The sequence below is a fragment of the Mustela lutreola genome, chromosome 5 (genome assembly GCF_030435805.1).
Source record: "Mustela lutreola isolate mMusLut2 chromosome 5, mMusLut2.pri, whole genome shotgun sequence".
In the NCBI taxonomy this organism is placed as follows: Eukaryota; Metazoa; Chordata; class Mammalia; order Carnivora; family Mustelidae; genus Mustela; species Mustela lutreola.
The window spans coordinates 94,677,199-94,699,790 of NC_081294.1; the positions used below are offsets into that span (position 1 = coordinate 94,677,199).

A 22,592-nucleotide genomic window follows, 5' to 3' on the forward strand; every position below is an offset into this window, starting at 1 on the left:
TTTTATCTATTGCTTTTATGATGACTAAGGTATTTTCAGGTATTGATTCTAAACGAGATGCTTTCCTATTAGGAAGAGACAAGATCTTCAGAGTAAAAACCAGGATTTAAATCTCAACTTGGCCACATTTCATTGTTATGTCACTTAATCTATCTGGTTTCATTTCATTTTCTGTAAAGTGAGGATAATACTAACTTAACAGTTACTGTAGAGAAAAAACTCCCTACGGTATGAACAACATAGTTCTGACACATAACAGTTGTTCAATAAATGAACAATTGTCCTCATATTGTGCTGTTAATTAAAACAAGCCTCAGAAAATGAAAACACAATCTCTCTTCTTGAAAGATCAATAAAATATCTTAATTTTGTTATAATAGATCACAAGGTCAGGCTTACAGTTATTTTAGTCTTTGTTTACAATCATAACACAAATTAACATGAAGAGCAGGTGCCTACCTTCCAAACTTTCTTGTTCATCTGAAGTATAAGCATCCATCTGACTTTGTTCCCGTAAGAAACGAATAACAGCATAAACTAAGTGCTTGATAGATGACATTTTAAAAGCGTAAACACTTTTCCTTGATAAGAAAAAGGAAAACAGTGACCTAAGTTATGTTAAAGAATTGGTCAGGAAGGTTATAAATAAAAAGATTATAAATTACACAGAAAGTAAAAAGCAAAAACAAAACTTTTATTACCTTCATTTTTGTTTTTATTTTTTTTTATTTTTTTTTTTTAAGATTTTATTTATCTATTTGACAGAGAGAGATCACAAGCAGGCAGAGAGGCAGGCAGAGAGAGAGGAGGAAGCAGGCTCCCCGCCGAGCAGAGAGCCCGACGCGGGGCTCGATCCCAGGACCCTGAGATCACGACCTGAGCCGAAGGCAGCGGCCTTAACCCACTGAGCCACCCAGGCGCCCTCATTCTTGTTTTTAAAGAGTCAGGAGAACACAAAGTATTGTTATGGTAAGTTATTACATATTTTCACTTATACCCAGTAGTATTAAATTATGTTAAAACCTGCAAAAGTAAAATCGTCCTCAAAACATGTAGAACACAAGCTCAGCCACTAACTGAATATCTCAACTGTATCTTAACAGCATGTATAGTACAGATACAGATCAGGATAGGAGAACAGATACAGATATAGAAATCCCCAAAAGGCCTCAGTACTAAGTTCAGGGAGATTTCATACTGCTGACTCAGAAGCTCGTCTAAAATGACCATCCTCCTCTATTTCATTAGATTTTTAAAAAATGTATGTATAATTTACCCTGCATCAACTTTTGTAGGCTTAGACTGTTATTTGAGGAGGAAATACATTAATGAAAGGGTGTTCAACCACTGAATGTCATTCTTAATAAAAATGGTATTTCTTTTTTAAACAAGACATGTCGGAAAATCATTGCCTAAGTCGATGGATACTCCACACCGACCAACGCTATCTGCAGTAGCTGTGCTCTCGTGGACAAGCTGGAAGCTCCCGGTCATGTTCATTCACATGGAATACTATCGCATCCAAACAGTGGCGCAGGGCCAGCCGGCCTTAATGGCTTATTTCCACTAAATCGCATCATCCATCTGTTCCCCAGGTTCCCTAATCCAAAGCCAGGGTGTGGTACCCGCCGCCAGGATGTTTATTATTTCTGGGCTTATTTTAAAGGCGAGCCCAGTCTTAGGGTTGCAAGTGCTAAATAGGGTCCAAGGCAGAAGGTGGGGAAAAAAAAGAAAAAAAGAAAGAGGGGAAACGAAGATATTCAACCTCCTCCAGGCTTCTCCCCCTTCTTCTCCCCAGAGGACATCGACCTCCTTCTCCCTCCCTTCAGTACCCGGGCCTCGCTTTGGCCCAGACGGGGTTTGCTGCGGGTGCGCGGTGCAGGCCCCAGCTGGGGCGGTGGGAGACGCACCCATCCCAGACAGAAGCCCCTTACCAGGCGAGAGGACGCGACACAGTGGCAGCGGGCCTGGGGGCGTCCGTAAGCCGGTACGCCCGCCCCCTGGTCCTCCGGCTTCAACCTGGCTCCGGATGGCAGCACTGCCCACGGTCGCCCAAACTTCCCCGGCTCCCAAGCCGCCGCCGCCCCTCAGCCCACCCGGCTGCGCGCTGGGCTCCCGGCCACTGGGTCTCTCCAGAACCGCCCCCCGGACGGCGCAAGGCGCGCGGGGCGGGGCGCAAGTCGGAGGGGCGGGGCCGAACTGGGCGCCGGCGTGGGGCTGCCGCACGTGGGAGGGCGCGGACAGGGCCGGTCGCCGCTGCAGCTGTTGCCTCCTCCTGTAGGCCGCCTCTCGGCTCCCCCACGCGAAACCGGAGGACAACGCGCCCGCGGTCGCCTCTCGGCCGTCCCATGATCGCCCAGTGCCTTTCGGCTGTGCGAGGCCTCCACAGGTACCTCCCGTGCGCGGGTTAACCTTGACTGTGGGCCGGGCGTGGTCCGGTCTGTGCCGGGTGCCGGTGCTCAGCCTTTCCCGAGCGCACCCCGCGGACGCCCCTGAGACTTTCATCCCCGTGGCCCGCATGCTCTACCCGGACGGACACCTGGCGGGGGCACTTGGGGCCACCTTTCCCTCCTCCGCTCCCTCGGGAGGACATTCATTCCCTTTGTTTGGGAGTGTCTCAGCTGCAGTCCGCGAGACTGGTCGCAGGCCTGGCCCAAAATGAATGCAGAAAGATGGTTCGGATAAGAAAAGCATTTGACTTCTGTCGCGCATCCAGAACTGCAGACCCCTTGTGAAAAGTGCCGGCAGCTGTAGACTCAGGAATAGCGATTCTAATTTGCCCCTCGCGCATATGATCAGCATACAAATCGTTTAACAAACGCGCACGTGAAACCGATATGGTTTTGCTGCTTATCTCCGTCCATGCTTTCTAATTTCCTTTTTATTTACCTCTTTCCCATAAAACATTAGGCCTCTTGCTGGGGCAAATGGACTTGGCCCAAAATGGAGGAAATTTTTGCTAGGACACGATTTTGGGGCAGCCTCAGCTGCTGTTTTGGATTGCTTCCTAGCTCCCAAGCCACACCCCTCTGCCAGAGACCAGTAGCAAGATGGTGAGAGAATTAAATTCTTTGCACGGGTGCACTGGATGGAGTGGTTTTCGGAAACAATGCCTCTTCCACCCCTATCCCCAAATCCAGCCTGGAACTGTAAATCCTAATGACAGTCCAACAGAAAAAAAGGAAATACGTGTTTCTTCCTAGATACTTACAGAACTACTTTGGAAAATGTTCATCATTTGAGCTTTTTGACAGTTTTCTATTGTATATGACCACTTATCTGTGTGGAGCTTTGTGTTGCTCAGTCCCTGTAATTATGGCGCAAACAAGAGACAGTATTATAAAGAGTTAATGTGATGATTTTTACCATATTTCACACTGTCCTTTTAGTCTGCAGACTGCAAATGATACAGCTTCAAATGCAGCCATTTGTTGGGACAAATGAAGATACATAATGCAGGTGTGAGAAGAGAATAAATTCTGTACAAGACAGCGCTTCTCAGACTTTTTAGTCTTAGTACCCTTTTACCTTGCAAAAATTACTGAGGACCTAAGAGCATCTGTTTATGTTGGTTATAACTCTCCATATTTACCATATTAGGAATGAAAATTGAGGGATTTTTAAAGTATTAGTTTATGTAAAAAAAAAAAAAAAAGGTAATAAACTCATTACCTGCACCAATAACATTTTTTATGAAAAATAACTTTTCCAAAACTCCTCCAAAAAAATCCATAAGAAAGTGGAATTGCGGTTTGGTTTCTTTTTTTTCCTTCAGTTTTTGTGGGTTTTTTTATGGTTGTAAAATATACGTAACATAAAATTTGCCATTTTAATTATTTTTAAGTGCACAATTCAGTGACATTAAGAACATTCACATAGTTATACAACCATTACCATTACCATTAAAAATCTCCAGTTCTTATTCATCATCCCAAACCGTAACTCCTCCTTACGTTCTTTCCCATCCCTGGTGATCACTATTCTTTCTGTCTTTATGATTTTGACTGTATTAGGTACCTCATACAAGTGGAATCATGCAATATTTATTTTTTTGTGACTGGCTTATTTGAGTTAGCGTGTTTTTAAGGTTCATCCCTGTTGTAACTTAGGTCAGAATTTTCTTCCTTTTCAAGACTGAATAATATTCCATTGTTATCAATATACCACATTTTGTTTGTTTATTCACCTGTCCATGGTCATTTGGGTTGTTTCCATCTTTTGGCTGTTTTAAATAATACTGCTATGATCACAGATGTGCACAAATCTGTTTTTGAATCTCTCCTTTCAGTTCTTTGGCAGGTATATTTAGAATTAGTGGATCCATATGGTAATTCTATATTAAATTTTTTGAGAAACCTCTATGTTTCCCATAGCACTTGGACCATTTTACATTCCTGTCAGCGGTGAATAAGCGGTGAATAAGAGTCCCATCTTCTCTATATTTTCTTCAACATTTGATTTCTCTTTTTGTCTTTTATAAAAACTATCCTAGGAGTGGCATTGTTTCACACTTGTGCAAAACAAATGTGTAACTTTAAAAAATTAAAATAAATAAATAAATAAAATGTGTAACTTAACAGAAAATAACTGGATTCTTACATCTCCTTCTGCATTTGATAGGTTACTTTTTTGTTTTGGTTGAAGAAGATAAAGAAACGTCTACCTCTCACTTATATGTAGTTGGAGAAACGGGAGTATTTAACAGTTTTTTAAAAGTGATCATGGATTTAAAAAAAAGTGATCACTGATATGCACTGATATTTATATCATATCAATGTTTCACAAGTAGTTGTTTAAAGATGAGTTACATTGCAGAATATGAAATGATCAATGTACTTTTCTTATTCTGTTACATTAAAATACATGTGTCTTGGGTTTTTTGTTTTTTGTTTTTTGTTTTAATTTTTAAAATTTTATTTATTTCTTTGACATAGACAGATCACAAGTAGGCAGAGAGGCAGGCAGAGAGAAGAGGAAGCAGGCTCCCTGCTGAGCAGAGAGCCCGATGCGGGACTCGATCCCAGGACCCTGAGATCATGACCTGAGCCGAAGGCAGAGGCTTTAACCCACTGAGCCACCCAGGCGCCCTGTCTTGGGTTTTAAATGGATCTTTTAAATGGATTTTTTTTTAAGATTTTATTTATTTATTTGACACAGAGAGAGAGATCACAAGTAGGCAGAGAGGCAGGCAGAGAGAGAGAGGAAGGGAAGCAGGCTCTCCGCTGAGCAGAGAGCCTGATGCGGCGCTCCATCCCAGGACTCTGGGATCACAACCTGAGCCAAAGGCAGAGGCTTTAACCCACTGAGCCACCCAGGTGCCCCTTAAATGGATTTTATTTTTATTTTTATTTTTTTTAAAGATTTTATTTATTTATTTGTCAAAGAGAGAGAGCGAGCGAGAGCGAGCACAGGCAGACAGAGTGGAAGGCAGAGTCAGAGGGAGAAGCAGGCTCCCTGCGGAGCAAGGAGCCCGATGTGGGACTCGATCCCAGGACGCTGGGATCATGACCTGAGCCGAAGGCAGCTGCTTAACCAACTGAGCCACCCAGGCGTCCCTTTAAATGGATTTTAAATAGATCTTTTACACATACATGATTTTCTAATATCAAATATTGGTTACTTGGAAAATAGCAGTACACTGTGTTATACAGATCTTCCTGCTGTTGACAAATTACATTATACAATATCATATCGTATTCCTTTATATCATCTACCCCACCATAAATGGCTTGAAGTATTAGGAAGCTGGGCAGCTCACAGTGGCAGATACAGTTTTCAAAATTGTAATTTTCATTTGAAAGCTGAAATTTTGTCATTGGTAACAAATACTATCAGTTCCTCAAAGTGACAGTCTGACTTTGTTACAATTTTACGAGAACTTCTGCTGGATACTTTAGTCTGATCAATCATAGCTTTTGTCTGTCACTCGTCTTTTCAAGTACAAATAATGTTCCACGAGAAAATCAACTATTTCAGCTCACAATTTAATCACTTGCGCAGTGCTTTTGGTTTGAGCAACCAAATTTTCTGAACAGCCCTTGTGCTCAAGTATACAGCAGAAGTGCTTTATGCATACTTTGCCACACATATCATTCAGTGATTGAGATTTAATAAAATTAAATATTTTACTATTTAATGAAAGTGAAATTGACATTTTTAGCATGAGTCAGTGGCAGTGAAGAATATGATGACTGCTTAGATTGGTGCCACTGCTTTGACATCTTCAAAGGGGCCAACAATTACATCTACCATTGCTTCTTACCATCACTACAAATATAGACTAAGTGAAAAAAGTAAATAATATCATACCATTATCATGAAGTACAACTTGAAATGCTCTCAAGGACCCCTCCCCATATTACCACCTGCAAGGACTGCAGAATACACCTTAAGAACCACTGATATGTGTTACTCACATTCTTTGTATATGCATGGAAGAAAATAAATATAAGCCATGAAATTATTATCTTATTAGAAGCTAGTAGCCAACCAAATATATCAACTGGTTTTTTCATTAACATATAATCAATTATTAGCCCCGGGGGTACAGGTCTGTGAGTCATCAGGCTTACACTCTTTACAGCACTCACTATAGCACGTATCCTCCCCATTTTTATATTTTATTTTTAAATTTTTTATTAACATATAAAGCATTATTTGCCCCAGGGGTACAGGTCTGAATCGTCAGGCTTAAATACTTCCCAGCACTCACCATAGCACATACCCTCCCCAGTGTCTATAACCCAACCACCCTCTACATCCAGCAACCTCAGTTTGTTTAGTGAGATTAAGAGTCTCTTATGGTTTGTCTCCCAATCCCCTCTTGTTTCATTTTTTCCTTCCCTACCCTCCAAACCCCCACTTTGCCTCCCAAATTCCTGATCCTGATCCCAGGGAGATCATATGATAATTATCTTTCTCTGATTGACTTATTTCGCTCTGCATAATACCCTCTAGTTCTATCCACGTCATTGCAAATGGCAAGATTTCATTTGTTTTGATGGCAGCATAATATTCCATTATACATATACATATATACACACACACACACACATACATACCACATCTTCTTTATCCATTCATTTGCTGAAGGACAGTCTAGGTTCTTGACATAATTTGGCTCTTATGACATAGCTGCTATAAATATTTGGGTGCATGTGCCCCTTTGGATCACTACATTTGTATCTTTAGGGTAAATACCCAATAGTATGATTGCTGGGTCGTAGGGCAGCCCTATTTTCAAGTTTCTGAGGAACCTCCATGTTATTTTCCAGGGTGGCTGTACCTGCCTGCATTCCTACCAGCAGTGTAGGAGGGTTCCCCTTTCTTTGTATCCTCACCAGCATCTGTCATTTCCTGACTTGTTAATTTTAGCCATTCTGACTGGTGTGAGGTGGTATCTCAGTGTGGTTTTGATTTGTATTTCCCTGATCCCGAGTGATGTAGAGCGCTTTTTCATGTGTCTGCTGGCCATCTGGATGTCTTCTTTGCAGAAATGTCTGTTCATGTCCTCTGCCCATTTCTTTTTTTTTTTTTTTTTTTTTTTTTTTTTTTTTAGATTTTATTTATTTATTTGACAGAGAGAAATCACAAGTAGATGGAGAGGCAGGCTTAGAGAGAGAGGGAAGCAGGCTCTCCGCTCAGCAGAGAGCCCGATGCGGGACTCAATCCCAGGACTCCGAGATCATGACCCGAGCCGAAGGCAGCGGCTTAACCCACTGAGCCACCCAGGCGCCCCCTCTGCCCATTTCTTGATTGGATTATTTGTTGTTTGGTTTTGAGTATGATAAGTTCTTTTAGATTTTGGATATTAGCCCTTTATCTGATATACCATTTGTGAATATCTTCTCCCATTTTGTCAGTTGTCTTTTGGTTTTGTTGACTGTCCTTTGCTGTGCAAAAGCTTTTGATCTTGATGAAGTCCCAATAATTCATTTTTGTCCTTGATTCCCTTGCCTTTAGTGATGTTTCTAGGAAGAAGTTGCTGCGGCTGAGGTCGAGAGGTTGCTGCCTCTGTTCTCAAGGATTTTGATGGATTCCTTTCTCTTTCATCCATTTTGAGTCTATTTTTGTGCGTGGTGTAAGGAAATGGTCCAGTTTCATTTTTCTGCAGGTGGCTGTCCAAATTTTCCCAGCACCATTTATTGAAGAGGCTGTCTTTTTTCCATTGGACATTCTTTCCTGCTTTGTCAAAGATTAGTTGACCATAGAGTTGAGGGCCTATTTCTGGGCTCTCTATTCTGTTCCACTAATCTATATGTCTGTTTTTGGCCAGTACCATACTATCTTGATGAAGACAGCTTTGTAATAGAGCTTGAAGTCTGGAATTATGATGCCACCAACTTTGACTTTCTTTTTCAACATTCCTCTGGCTATTCAAGGTCTTTTCTGGTTCCAAATAATTTTAGGATTGTTCCATTTCTTTGGAAAAAAAAAAAAGAATGGATGGTATTTTGATAGGGATTGCATTAAAAATGTAGATTGCTTCAGGTAGCATAGACATTTTCACAGTATTTGTTCTTCCAATCCATGAGCATGGAACATTTTTACATTTCTTTGTGTCTTTCTCAATTTCTTTCATGAGTACTTTATGGTTTTCTGAGTACAGGTTCTTTGCTTCTTTGGTTATGTTTATTCCTAGGTATATTAAGATTTTGGGTGCAATTGTAAATGGGATCAACTCCTTAATTTCTCTTCCTTCTGTCTTTTTTTTTTTTTTTTAAAGATTTTATTTATTTATTTGACAGAGAGAGATCACAAGTAGGCAGAGAGGCAGGCAGAGAGAGAGAGGGGAGGAAGCAGGTTCCCTGCTGAGCAGAGAACCCGATGCGGGACTCGATCCCAGGACCCTGAGATCATGACCTGAGTCGAAGGCAGCGGCTCAACCCACTGAGCCACCCAGGCGCCTCTTCCTTCTGTCTTCTTGTTGGTGCATAGAAATGTAACTGATTTCTGTGCATTGATTTTATATCCTGACACTTTACTGAATTCCTGTACAAATTCTAGCAGATTTGGAGTGGAGTCTTTTGAGTTATCCACATAAAGTGTCGTTTCATCTGCATAGAGTGATAGTTTGACTTCTACTTTGCTGATTTGGATGCCTCTAATTTCTTTTTGTTGTCTGATTGCTGAGGCTAGGACTTCTAGTACTATGTTGAAAAGCAGTGGTGGTAATGGACATCCCTGCCATATTCCTGACCTAAACAGAAAAGCTCTAAGTTTTTCTCCATTGAGAATGATATTTGCTATGGGTTTTTCATGGATGGCTTTGATGATTTTGAGGTATGTACCCTCTATCTCTACACTTTGAAGAGTTTTGATCAAGAAAGGATGCTGTACTTTGTCAAATGCTTTTTCAGCATCTATTGAGAGTATCATATGGTTCTTGTTCTTCTCTTATTAATGTATTGTATCACATTGGTCGATTTGTGAATATGGCACCAACCTTGTATCCCAGGAATGAATCCCACTTGGTTGTGGTGAACCACAAGTATTGTTGGATCCTATTGGTTAGTATATTAGTGAGAATTTTTCCTATCTGTGTTCATCAAGGATATTGGTCTGTAATTTTCATTTTTGATGGCATCTTTGTCTGGTTTGGGGATCAAGGTAATGCTGGCCTCATAAAATGAGTTTGGAAGTTTTCCTTCCATTTCTATTTTTTGGGACAGTTTCCAGAGAATAGGAATTAGTTCTTCTTTAAATGTTTGGTAGAATTCCTCTGGGAAGCCATCTGGCCCTGGGCTCTTGTTTATTGGGAGATTTTTGATGACTGCTTCAATGTCCTTACTGGTTATGGGTCTGTTCAGGTTTTCTCTTTCTTCCTGATTCAGTTGTGATAGTTTATATGTCTCTAGGAATGCATCCATTTCTTCCAGATGGTCAAATTTGCTACATATACTTGATCATAATATGTTCTTATGCTTCTTTTTATTTCTTTGGTGTTGGTTGTGGTCTCCCCTCTTTCATTCATGATTTTATTTATTTGGGTCCATTCTCTTTTATTTTTGATAAGTCTGGCCAGGGGTTTATCAGTCTTATTAACTCTTTCAAAGAACCAGCTCCTAGTTTCGTAGATTTGTTCTACCGTTTTTTGGGTTTTTTTGTTTTTTTTTTTATACAACTTCATTGATTTCTCCTCATATCTTTATTATTTCTCTTATACTAGATTCAGACTTTTTTTTGCTGTTCTTTCTCCAGCTCCTTTAGGTGTAGGGTTAGGTTGTGTATTTGAGACCTTTCTTGTTTCTTGAGAAAGGCTTGTATCGCTATATGTTTTCCTCTCAGGATTGACTTAGCTGTGTCCCACAGATTTTGAACAGTTGTGTTTTTGCTATCATTTGTTTCCATGAATTTTTTCAATTCTTCTTTAATTTCCTGGTTGACCCATTCATTCTTTAGTAGGATGCTCTTTAGCGTCCTACTTGTGATTGAGTTCTAGATTCAGAGCATTGTGGTATCAAAATATGCAGGGAACGATCCCAGCCTTTTGGTACGAGGTGAGACCTGATTTCTGACCCAGGATGTGATCTATTCTGGAGAATGTTCCATGTGCATTAGAGAAGAATGTGTATTCTGTATTTTGGGAATGGAATATTCCAAATATATCTGTGATGTCCATCTGGTCCAGTGTGTCATTTAAGGCCTTTATTTCCTTGTGGATCTTTTGCTTGAATGATCTATCCATATCAGTGAGGGGGGTGTTAAAATCCCCTACTATTACTGTATTATTGTTGATGTGTTTCTTTGATTTTGTTATTAATTGATTTATATAGTTGGCTACTCCCAGTTAGGGGCATAGATATTTACAATTGTTAGATCTTTTTGTTGGAAATACCCTTTGAGTATGATATAGTATTCTTCCTCATCTGTTATTAAACTCTTTGGCTTTAAGTCTAATTTATCTGATATAAGGATTGCCACCCCAGCTTTCTTTTGAATTCCATTAGCATGGTAAATTATCTTCCACCCCCTCACTTTAAATCTGGAGGTGTCTTCGGGTCTAAAATGAGTTTTTGCAGACAGCATATTAATGGGTTTTGCTTTCTTATCCATTCTGATTCCCTGTGTCTTTTTTTTTTTTTTTTTAAGATTTCATTTATTTATTTGACAGAGAGAGATCACAAGTAGGCAGAGAGGCAGGCAGAGAGAGAGGAGGAAGCAGGCTCCCTGCTGAGCAGAGAGCCCAATGCAGGACTCAATCCTAGGACCCTGAGATCACGACCTGAGCAGAAGGCAGGGGCTTAACCCACTGAGCCACCCAGGCGCCCCTCCCTGTGTCTTTTGATTGGGGCATTTAGCCCATTTACATTCAGGGTAACTATTGAAAGATAAAATTCAGTGCTTCTGTATTGCCTGTAAGGTGACTGTTACTGAATATTGTCTCTGTTCCTTTCTGGTCTACTACCTTTAGGCTCTCTCTTTGCTTAGAGGACCCCTTTCAATATTTCCTGTAGGAGTGGTTTGGTGTTTACAAATTCTTTTAGTTTTGTTTTTCCTGGAAGCTTTTTATCTCTCCTTCTATTTTCAGTGATAGTCTGGGTGGATATAGTATTCTTGGCTGCATGTTTTTCTCAATTGGTGCTCTGAATATATCATGCCGGTTCTTTCTTGCCTGCTAGGTCTCTGTGGACAAGTCTGCTGCCAATCTAATATTTTTATCATTGTATGTTACAGACTTCTTTTCCCTAGCTGCTTTAAGGGTTTTGTCTTTGTCACTGAGACTTGTAAGTTTTACTATTAGATCACGGGGTGTGGATTTTTATTGCTTTTGACGGGGGATCTCTGTGCCTCCTGGATTTTTATGTTGTTCCCTTTGCCATATTAAGGAAATTCTCTAGAATAATTTGCTCCAGTATACCTTCTGCCTCCCTTTCTCTTTCTTCGTCTTCGGGAATCCTAATTATTCTCATATTGTTTCGTCTTATGATAACACTTATATCTCAAATTCTCCCCTCGTGGTCCAGTAGTTGTTTGTCTCTCTTTTGCTCAGCTTCTTTATTCTCCATCATTTGGTCTTCTGTATCACTAATTCTCTCTTCTGCCTCATTTATCCTAGCAGTAAGAGCCTCCATTTTTATCACACCTCATTAATAGCTTTTTTGATTTTAGTTCTTTTATTTCTCCAGAAAGGGCTTTTATTTCTCCAGACAGGTTTTCTCTAATATCTTCCATGCCATTTTTCAGCCCAGCTAGCACCTTTAGAATCATCATTCTGAACTCTAGATCTGACATATTATCAATGTCCATATTGATTAGGTCCCTAGACTTTGGTACAGCTTCTTGTTCTTTTGTTTGTGGTGAGTTTTTCCACCTTGTCATTTTACCCAGATAAGAATATACGAATGTGAGAATAAAATACTAAAAGGATGGCAAAGATCCTAGAAAAATGTATGCTAACCAAATCAGAAGAGACCCGAAATTAGAGGGTGGGGGGAGAAAGGGGGTAAAAAGAAATTAAAAAAAAATTTTTTTTAATTAAAAAGAAAAATATATATATGTATGTATTAGACAGGTGATTAGAACAGAGCCATCCTTTTGATTTGGGGTGTATTTTGGTCTGTTAGAAGAAACTACCTCCCTAAATTTTAAGGAAAGAAAAACATATATATATATATATATACATATATATATATATATATATCCCAAAATAAGGGTAAACACAATGAAGGGATGGAATATGACTGTAAAGATGAAAATAAAAAAAAATTCTAAAAAAGGAATTAATACAATAAATTGGTTGGAAAAAAAAAAAAAGAAGAGAGAATTTTCTCAGTCTGGAGACTAGCACAAAGCCCTGTGCTAGATTTAGAGTATATTTTGATCTATTAGAAGAAATTGTATCCCAAAATTTTTTAGAAGATAAAACCTATATGTATCAAAAAATAAAGTTAGATACAATGAAGAATAAAATATTACTATAATAATGAAGGTTAAAAAGATTGTTTTAGAAAGGTGTTGTTAAGATAAACTAGTTTAAAACAACCATTAAAAGAGGAAAGAGGATATCAAACGCCTTGGCCATAACAGCAGCTACCGCTTCACAAAACAGCATACGCCACATGTTTACCTTCAACACTTGTCCAGTTTGCCGATCTTTTTCCACACAGTAACAGTTATCATAGAATTCTGTGAAAGTAGTTGCCAGCTCATAGATATAATCACAGAGAGTGTGATATCCTGGGAATAAAACCTGTCCAAAGAATGTAATCCTTCTTTGAACACTGTGTTTTTACCAAAAATAGCCATTTAACACTATTTGCTTTTTTACAATCATGCAGATACAAAAATAAGTAAAGGAAATTTGTCAGCGAAAAAAAAGAGGAAAGAGGAAAAGTTTTAAAAATTATAATAAGAAAAAAATAAAATTAAAATAATTTAATTAACCTTGCAAGACTAGAGAATCATGGGAGAAAGCCATGAATTCCACGCCTTGTTTTCCCCTCCTGTGGAATTCTGCTGTTCTCCTTGATCAGTGAGCTTGGTCTTGGCTGGATGTCCTTGCTGATCTTCTGGGGGAGGGACCTGTTGCTGTGATTCTCAAATGTCTTTACCTGAGCCTGAATTGTGCTGCCCTTGCTGGGGGCGGAGCTAAGTAATCTGCTCAGATTCGCTCTTGGGAGCTTTTGTTTCCTGAAAGCTTTCAGTAGAGCTGTCGAGGATGGGAATGAATGGAGTCCCGAAAATGGCGGCCTCCCAATCTCCAGCCTGGAGGAGACGAGAGCTTAGGGCCCCACTCCTCAGTGTGCCCTCAGAGAAAAGCGGTCAATCACTCCCATCTCCCTGGTCTCCGACCATGCTCCAGGCTCACTCGGCCTGTGACCAACGTTTCTGTTTCTGGAACACAGCCCCGTTTGGAGTCTCCAAACCAAGCAGATTCCTGCCGCTCTGTTCTTCAGCGGAGGAAGGTGGGTCTTCCTGGATCTGCCACTTGTGGGATCCCTGCTCAAACAGCAGTGTCCTGACTGTGCCACAGAGCAGTTTAAGGTATCCCTGAGCTGAGAGCTCACTCCCTGGCTCCGTCTCTGTAGCCGGCTTCCCTGCTCCAATACCTGGGTGCTCTGCTACACTCAGACACCCCTGATCCTTCTGTGACCCTGCGGGAACTGAGACCAAACTGTCTCTATGAGGGTTCCACCCCCACTTAGCCTCTGGAATGATGTCCCTCAGTGGAGAAGACTTCTAAAAGTTCGGATTTTGTGCTCCACTGCTCCACTGCTCACTGGGAGCTGGCCCCTCACCCCATGGTCTGTCTTCCTGTTGCTTCAGATTCACGTCTCCACATATTCTACCTTTCAGAAAGTGGTCAATTTTCTGTTTCTAAAATTGCTGCTCTTCTCTTCAATCTCCTGTTGGGTTTGTAGGTGTTCAGAATGGCTTGATAACTAGCTGAACTCCTGTGACCTGATATCATCTCAATCTGCTACTCCTCCACCATCTTGCCTTTATTTCTTCTATATCAATTATTTTATTACTTAACAGCATAATATTAGTTAATCAACATATATAACTGTAGTAGTCATTAACTCACAGCACTTGCGAGTGCCTTAATCACAGAATCTTTGTTTCGAACTGTGTCCTCCCCAAAATATTCAGTACTAGACAACATGGAAGGCTTTGGGTGTTCTCTAGATATATTTTTCTGTTTCTTCCTACACTTGGGAGTTCATTTTAGCGTTTTAAGAGTAACTAGGTTTTTATTTACTGACTTAAGGATTTCTTTTGTGTTTTTCTGTTGGCAGAGCTGCTATAACCCCTTTCCAAAGCCAATTTGACAGCTACGATGATTGATGGAATTCTAGGCCAATTTCTAGGGAATAAGGGGCAGAGAATCTGAAAACTGGTTGTAGTTGCTGTATAGATAATCTTGTGACCTTAAGTAAATCACTCAATATCTTGGATCTCTCTCAAGTTCCTTATATTGTAAAATGAAAAGAACTGGACTAAATGATACTTAAGCTTTCTTTCAACTTTTGTTGCTATAGCATTAAACCAGGTGAATTTTCCCTCCTTTCTCAGCCAGATTGCACAGAATATGAGCCAAGCAAAACCTGATATATACTGTAGAGTGAGGGATGGATGGCATTGTCCAAACAAAAAAAAAAAAAAAAGAGAAAGATGACTCAGCAATATTTAGTCCAAATTATTTATATATATCCATATATATATAGACAGAGAGATGGATATAGGTTTATCCTAGTTTCCTTATTCAGTTAAAAAAAAAAAAACCTGTGGTTTCTTTTTTTTTTTTTTTTTTAAGATTTTATTTATTTATTTGACAGAGATAACGGAGATCACAAGTAGGCGGAGAGGTCTGCCAGGGGGTGGGAGGTGAAGCAGTCTTCCTGCCGAGCAGAGAGCCGGATGCGGGGCTCAATCCCAGGACCCTCAGACCAGGACCTGAGCTGAAGGCAGAGGCTTAACCTGCTAAGCCACCCAGGCGCCCCAAAAAACCTGGTTTTAAAAATTATGACAGCAATGCATGTTCATTGTAGGAAACTTAGAAAATACTCACAAACAAAAGAAACACAATCCACCCATCGAGGAGAACCAACTGTTAACAGCTCCCAAAATCTTTTCTACATATAGACATTTTTTTTTACAAATATGGGATTATACCATATTTTTATAAGTTTTATGTACTGTAATATCCTTCCATAATATAAACAATTACAATGTAGTCCATTTGAAAATGTATAATAATTCATCCCTACTCTTAGACATAACAACTATTTCCATTTCCTGCTACGAGTAATAGTGTTTAGATAAACATTCTTGCTCTTAAGTCTTTTGCCAAATCCTTTAATTATTTCATTAGTTTAAGTTCTTACACGAATGGAATTTGTACGTCAAAGGGCATGTATATTTTCCAGGCCTTTGGCATTACTACCCTAGTTTTCTCTGAAACCTTCCACTGAAATTACATTCTTATCAGTGGAATATATAAATGCTAGTTTCCTACACCATTACCTTACCAACTCTGGACATCTTAATATTTTTTAACTGTATCAATTTGTTAAGTGGAAAGTTTTCTTATTATAATTTGCATTTACTTCCATGTTTTTGAGAGTTTATTTGCTGAGCTTAATTTTTTTTTTTTTTTTTAAGATTTATTTGTCAGAGAGAGAGAGGGAGAGAGAGTGAACACAGGCAGACGCAGAGGGAGAAGCAGACTCCCTGCCGAGCAAGGAGCCCGATGTGGGACTGGATCCCAGGACGCTGGGATCATGACCTGAGCGGAAGGCAGCTGCTCAACCAACTGAGCCACCCAGGCATCCCTGCTGAGCTTAATTTTTAATGAAAATTCAGGATTTATTACCTAAAACCCAAAAACTTGTTTGTTTCTGATGTGAGAATTTATTCATATGGGAAGTCTTAGAAAGTCAGACAAGTTAAACTATAGTTATTCATAAATTCAACAATACTTATGTATCTTAACTGGAATTAAATAAAGTTTCAGCTGCCCCCCCCCCAAATTTAGTAGATTGAAATTCCTGAATTTTAAGGCAATATACCAATGAAGGAAGGGTTTTAAGTTTTAAATAAAAAAGGCCGGACTGAGATTGTTTGTAAAAATGAGTTTTTAAAGTTGTAAAGGAAGATTTTTGTTATTGTTCTTTATCCCTGGTTTTGGACAGAAACATGGTACTTACTCAGATTTAAATATTATCACTTCTTTGGTTAAGACAAAGCAAGGAGCTTCTGTGAGGAGAAGTGCCATACATATGTATATGCCAAGTTCTGCATTAGAAAGGTGGGTAGTAAGTATACACTCTAGACTAGACTAGACTAGGCTGTAGTAATCTGGACCTGTGGCTGCCACTGGCTAGCCCTGTGATCTCAGGCAGAGTTTCTTAATTTCTCTGTGTCTGTTTCTTCATCAGTAAATTGAAATTAATTGGCTGATTTTTTCACTCACCAAATATTTTTTGAGTGGCTGTTATGTGCCAAACATTACTCTAGTTTTATGATAATGACAATGAACAAAGCAGCCAAAAATCTTTGTGTTCATGGAGCTTATGTTCTAGTGGGAAAGATAACTAAGGAAAATGTAGAGTATGTCAAATGGGGACATGTGCTGGGGGCAAAAAGGAAAGCAGAAAAGAGGGTATTGGTGAAAATGAAATTACAGAATTGACAGGAGAGGGCTCAATGGGAAGCTGATACAGTGCCTGATGTGTTTGAGAAATTGAGGAGGCCATTATGACTAGAGTAGAATATGTTTCAGACAGCTGAGTAGGATATGAGACAAGTGAGGGAAAACTGTACTTATCTGTATTAGAATAACAGTTTCCTTCTGGGAGTCCCTTTACTACTCACACAGAAGTCTTCACTTCTGACACCAAACAAGCACCAAATGTATGTGGAGGTTTTCCACACAGCAAGCCATTCTCTGAGTCACCAGCTGGGTGTCCTACATTTTACCTGAATTCTGAGGCTGCCTACCTGGAGATATGGTCGGATCCCACAGGTTAAGGGCTGGTCGCAGAAGATTGACCCCCACACTCCACATGCCAGTTACAAGTCCATGTTGTTTCCTGTGCTTCTGACCAATTGACTATAAATCTGAGCTTCCCATGACCCCCTCCTTGGTTCAATTAATTTGCTAGAGAGGTTCCCAGAACTCAGGAAATGTGTTTACCAGTTTATTAAAGAATATTATAAGGATATAGGTGAACAGCCAGATGAAGAGACCCATGCAGGGAGGTCTGGGAGGGTCCTGAGCACTGTAGCTTCTGTCCCTTTGAAGTTGGATGTATCACCCTCCCGGTACATGGGTATGTTCACCGAACTGAAAGCTCTTCGAAGCCCATACTGTAGGGGTTTTTATGGAGGTTTTATGAGGTAGGCATGTTCTATCATTAACTCCATTTTCAGCCCTTCTCTCTTCTCAAGAGAATGGTGGGGAGGGTCAGGGCTGAAAATTCCAGGCTTTTAATCATGGCTCGGTCTTTCTGGTAACCAGGTCTCATTCAGGAAGCCTACACAGTGTCAGTTCACCAGAGCAAAAGACACTCTTAGCATCCAGAAAACTGAAAGGCTTTCAGGAGCCCCGTGATGGGAACCAGGGTTAGAAACCTAATATTACAGCAAAAGATGATCCAGTGCTCTGATCACTTAGGAAATAACAAGGGTTTTAGAGGCTCAGTGCCAGGAACCAGGAACAAAGACCAATATATATTTGCTGTTACCTCCCATTATCTTTTTACAGTGGGGAGTAAATATTGAGTACTTTGAACATTGCCTATGTCCATTACTATTGCCACAATAATGCTATGTAACAGAATCTCTGCAGAGTATAATGACAGATGTTTATGTTTTCTGACAAATGTTCTGGTTTTATTTTTTAAAGATTTTTATTTATTTTTTTAAGAGAGAGAGAGCACACATTCAGGGGGAGCAGCAGGCAGAGGGAGAAGCCTGATGTGGGACTCCATCCCAGGACTCTGGGATCATGACCTGAGCCGAAGGCAGACGCTTACCCAACTGAACCACGCAGACATCCCAAATGTTTTTTGTTGGACAGTTTTTCTGGTCGTGACTGGGCTCATTCTGCACCTACAGTCAGCCGTGGGATGTGTAGGCAGTTCTGCTGATCTTTGCTTAGCTGCCTTGTATATTTGGAAATCTAGGATGGCAAAAACTGGAGCCACTTGGCTCTCTTTTACATTCTCTTGCATTTTCCAGGAGACTAACTCAGACCTGTTCTCATGGTCCTGGTTCCAGGTGAAGTGTATATAGCCCTCCTGAAGCTTAGGCCACATTCTACTGGCCAAAGCAACTCCCAAGGCCAGTCCAGGTTTAAGTAATGGGTAGATTGATGTTGCATCTTGATGGGAGGAACAGCAAATTCAACTTGTAAGAAGTCGTAGATACATGTAGGGGTGAGACAGAGGTCATTTTAGTAGTCTACCACATAGGCACATAAAAGCTCAATAAATATTAGCTATTATTTTTATGTTACTGAACTACCTAGTTGTATTTAGGAGGTTTTCAAATTCTCAAATTCAGATCATTATTATTTTTTTTTAAGATTGTATTTTTTTAAGATAGGCAGAGCAAGGGAGAGCACATCAGATGGGAGAAGGGAAGGGGAAAGCAAACTTTGCTGAGCAGAGAGCCTGATGTGTGACTGGATTGCAAGGACCCTGGGATCATGACCTGAGCTAAAGGCAGACACTTAACCAACCGAGTCACCCAGGCACCCCTCAGATTATTAATTTGTAATAGCCCTTCATAAATATTGCAGGTCTTTTTGCCTTTGAATTTTGGGATGGATTGTTACTGCATTTTTGCCCTATAAAAGTTTAAAGTTGTTATGTAACCAAGTATATCAGTCTTTTCCTTTATGACTTTTGGCTTTGATTGCATGCTTAGAAAGTGAGTTCCTACTCCGAGACTATAATTTTTTAAATCACCTACCTCTTCTTGTACTTTTTAAAAAAGATTTTATTTATTTATTTGACACAAAGAGAGGGATCACAAGTAGGCAGAGAGGCAGGCGGTGGGGTGGGGATGCAGTCTCCCCACTGAGCAGAGAGCCTGATGCAGGGCTCAATCCCAGGACCCTGAGATCATGACCTGAGCCAAGGCAGAGGCTTAACCCACTGAGCCACCCATGTGCCTCTCTTCTTGTACTTTTATATTTCATTTTGCATATTTGAAGCCTTTACCTATCATGAAGTGACGTTCCCAATTATTAAGTGAAACAAAAAGGAAATCGGTGTAAACTACAGGAAGTATGGAAAACACCAGCTTACAAAACAGAGGTTTTTGATTTACCACAGTGTGCTTTGGAAGATCCTGTCCCATTCCACTTACTGTGAGATTATCTATATCTCCTGCTTGGCATCCAAAAAGATACCCTCTTGTTTCCCAGCCACACATAGCTGGAATTTGATATCTAATCTTGTTTGTGATCAAGATCCAAGAAGACGGGCACTTGGGTGGCTCAGTGGGTTAAGCCTCTGCCTTTGGCTCAGGTCATGATCCCAGAGTTCTGGGATCATGCCCTGCATCAGGCTCTCTGCTCAGCAGGGAGCCTGCTTCTTCTCTCTCTGTCTGCCTCTCTGCCTACTTGTGATCTTTATTTGTAAAATAAATAAATAAAATCTTTTAAAATATATATATATATAACAGATTTCTTTATGTTGATTTTGTATCCTTTGACTTTGCTGATTTCATTTATCAGTTCTAGCAGTTTCTTGGTGGAGTCTTGGGTTTTCCTGCCCCACATGTTAACAATAGTTACAGTGACTGAAATAATCACAGCTTTCTGGTATAGCCTGCTTTCTACAATGCATAACATTCATATAATAGGGGCCACATTTTTAGATCTTTTCATTCTAACACTGCAGTTTATACATATACAGTTTATAGATATATACAGCTCCCTGAATTCCGTTCTCAGGAATTCTTCTATGCCAGGCTACAACATAAAGACAAATTACTTATTTGAAAGAGAAATAGATGAATGATATTAGATTCCAAATGCCAGTTATGTAGTTCCTTTTAGAAGCTTTATATTCAGGCCCCTTCTTCATTTTAGGAATATTTATTGAGTACCTAATATGTTATTATTTAATCTTAATCTCACTTTATACTAAACCAGATTTACAAATCTTATAAATCCGTTCTTTTGCCATTGTTCTCTGTCTCAATGAATGTTACCATTTACTGACGTCAAAAGTCTAGATGCTGTCCCCAGCCTTTTTTCTCTGTCCCAATTTTTCCCATCAATTACCAGGTTTAAAGGCTTTCTCTTTTCTCTATTTGCAGTGCCACCACTATAATCCAAATCCTCATGTTGAATCACAGCCTCAGTTTTTACTTCCTACTAATATACTTTCTTTATAAGAACAGAGACCTTTATACAATCCAAATGCGTCCTGTTACACTCCAGTTTAAAATTCTTTGGTTCAAAGGGTCCTGGGTGGTTCAGTCATTGAGTGTCAGACTCTTGGTTTCTGCTCAGGTCGTGACCTCAGGGTGGTGAGATCCAGCCCTGCATCAGCCTCTGTGCTCAGCGGGGAGTCTTGCTTAAGATTCTCTCTCTCTCCCTCTACCCCTCCCCTATCTCTTTCTCTCTCTCAAATAAATCTTTGAAAAATAAAACAAAAATCTTCAGTTCACCATTAACCTTAGGATAAAATCAAAACACTGTGATTGGTTTATAAGTCCCTGTACTGTCTGACCACTAAATAGTGGTCCCAGCTTTTCCTCTCTTTCAGTAAACTCAGTGTTTCAGCCAGAGAGTTCCTATCTTTATCTCTTCATGTTAAATTAACAAATGGTGATCCCTTATTTGAAACATTCTTCTCTTTCCCTACCTTTCCCAACCTGGCTAATACTTGTCATTTGTTTTAAAAGTTATTATGAAATACTATACATGAAAGTTAGATATCTATAATTTTTAGAAAATGAAAAAAGAGTGTCTGTATATCTAAAAGGGTATTTCTAATACCTTTGAAGTCTTTAATGTGCCCCTCTCTGACTGTATCTCTTCTCCTTATTCCGGAGATAACCACTGATCTGTATTTATGTCTGTTGTCCTGTTTGTTTTGTTTATAATGTCATTAACAAAAGTATATGTTTTCCTTAACAATTATGGTTTGGTTTCACATGATGAAACTAGTTTTACATGGCTGTGGTTCGTTTTTGTTGCTGTAAGTCTTTTCACTGGGTGACCATTCCAAAAGTTATTATCTGTTTTCTTGTGGATGAGTGTTTTGGTTGTTCCCAGTTATTTGCTATTATAAACAATATTGTTATGAATATTCTTATATTTTCTCCTGATACATATGTGCAAGGGTATAGGCCTAAGAGGAAAATTGCTAGTTTTTTTTTATACATTCTCTGCTTTATCAAATGATACCAATTTTTTTCAGAGTGGTAATAGTAAGTTATTTCCTCTCTCTGTATAGTGTTCATGAGTAACCACTGATCCTCCATCCTCAGCAACTCTGGGCATTGTCATTCTTTTGCCAATCAAGTGGTTGTAAAATGGTGTCTCTTGGATTTTGTACACATTGCCATGTTTACTGATGAGTTTGAGTGTATTTTCATGTTTATTTGCCATTTGTATTTTATGCCTATGTCGTCTTTTGTCTGTTTTCCTATTGGGTTATTTTTTATTTCATATTGGATCTGAGCAGTATTTATATACATACAGATATATTTTACTTGACTTCACTCATTAAACAGACTTATAGGGGCACCTTGGTAGGTCAGTTGGTGTTCGACTCTTAGTTTCAGCTCAGGTCATGATCTCAGGGTTGTAGAATTGAGCCCTGCATAGAACTCCACTCTGAAGGCAGAGTCTGCTCAGAAGTCTCTCTCTCCCTCTTCCCCTGCCCCTCTCCATGCTTGTATTATCTCTCCCTCTAAATAAACAAATAAAATATTTAAAAAATATATTTATATTATATCTGAGCTATATACTGAGCTAAGCTGAGAATACAGCTGTGGATGAGAAAGAACCTGTCCCTTGGAGCTAGAGAGTATAATGCTAAGTGAAATGAGTCAGTCAGAGAAAGACAAATACCATATGATTTCACTCATATGTGGAATTTAAGAAACAAAGGAATCATGGG

The 22,592-nt window shown here is 39.7% G+C and overlaps 2 protein-coding genes across 5 annotated transcripts in view; one reads left to right on the forward strand and one right to left on the reverse strand.

Moving 5' to 3' along the window:
* SGTB (small glutamine rich tetratricopeptide repeat co-chaperone beta) overlaps positions 1-2,127 on the reverse strand; it is a 43,981-nt gene extending 41,854 nt beyond the window's left edge. For 2 of the 3 annotated variants that reach the window (XM_059175113.1, XM_059175112.1), the window contains exon 1: positions 460-581. In XM_059175113.1, the coding sequence (XP_059031096.1) occupies positions 460-534 (75 nt within the window). In that variant the 5' untranslated portion in view covers positions 535-581. Of the gene's footprint in view, positions 1-459; positions 582-1,934 lie in introns of those variants that run through there. The other variant, XM_059175114.1, reaches the window with a different exon arrangement.
* A 71-nt stretch (positions 2,128-2,198) lies between these two features.
* The window catches only part of NLN (neurolysin), a 98,208-nt gene continuing 77,814 nt past the window's right edge, over positions 2,199-22,592 (forward strand). Inside the window, exon 1 of one of the 2 annotated variants that reach the window (XM_059175099.1) lies at positions 2,199-2,389. In XM_059175099.1, the coding sequence (XP_059031082.1) occupies positions 2,349-2,389 (41 nt within the window). In that variant the 5' untranslated portion in view covers positions 2,199-2,348. The remainder of the gene's footprint in view (positions 2,390-22,592) is intronic. The other variant, XM_059175098.1, reaches the window with a different exon arrangement.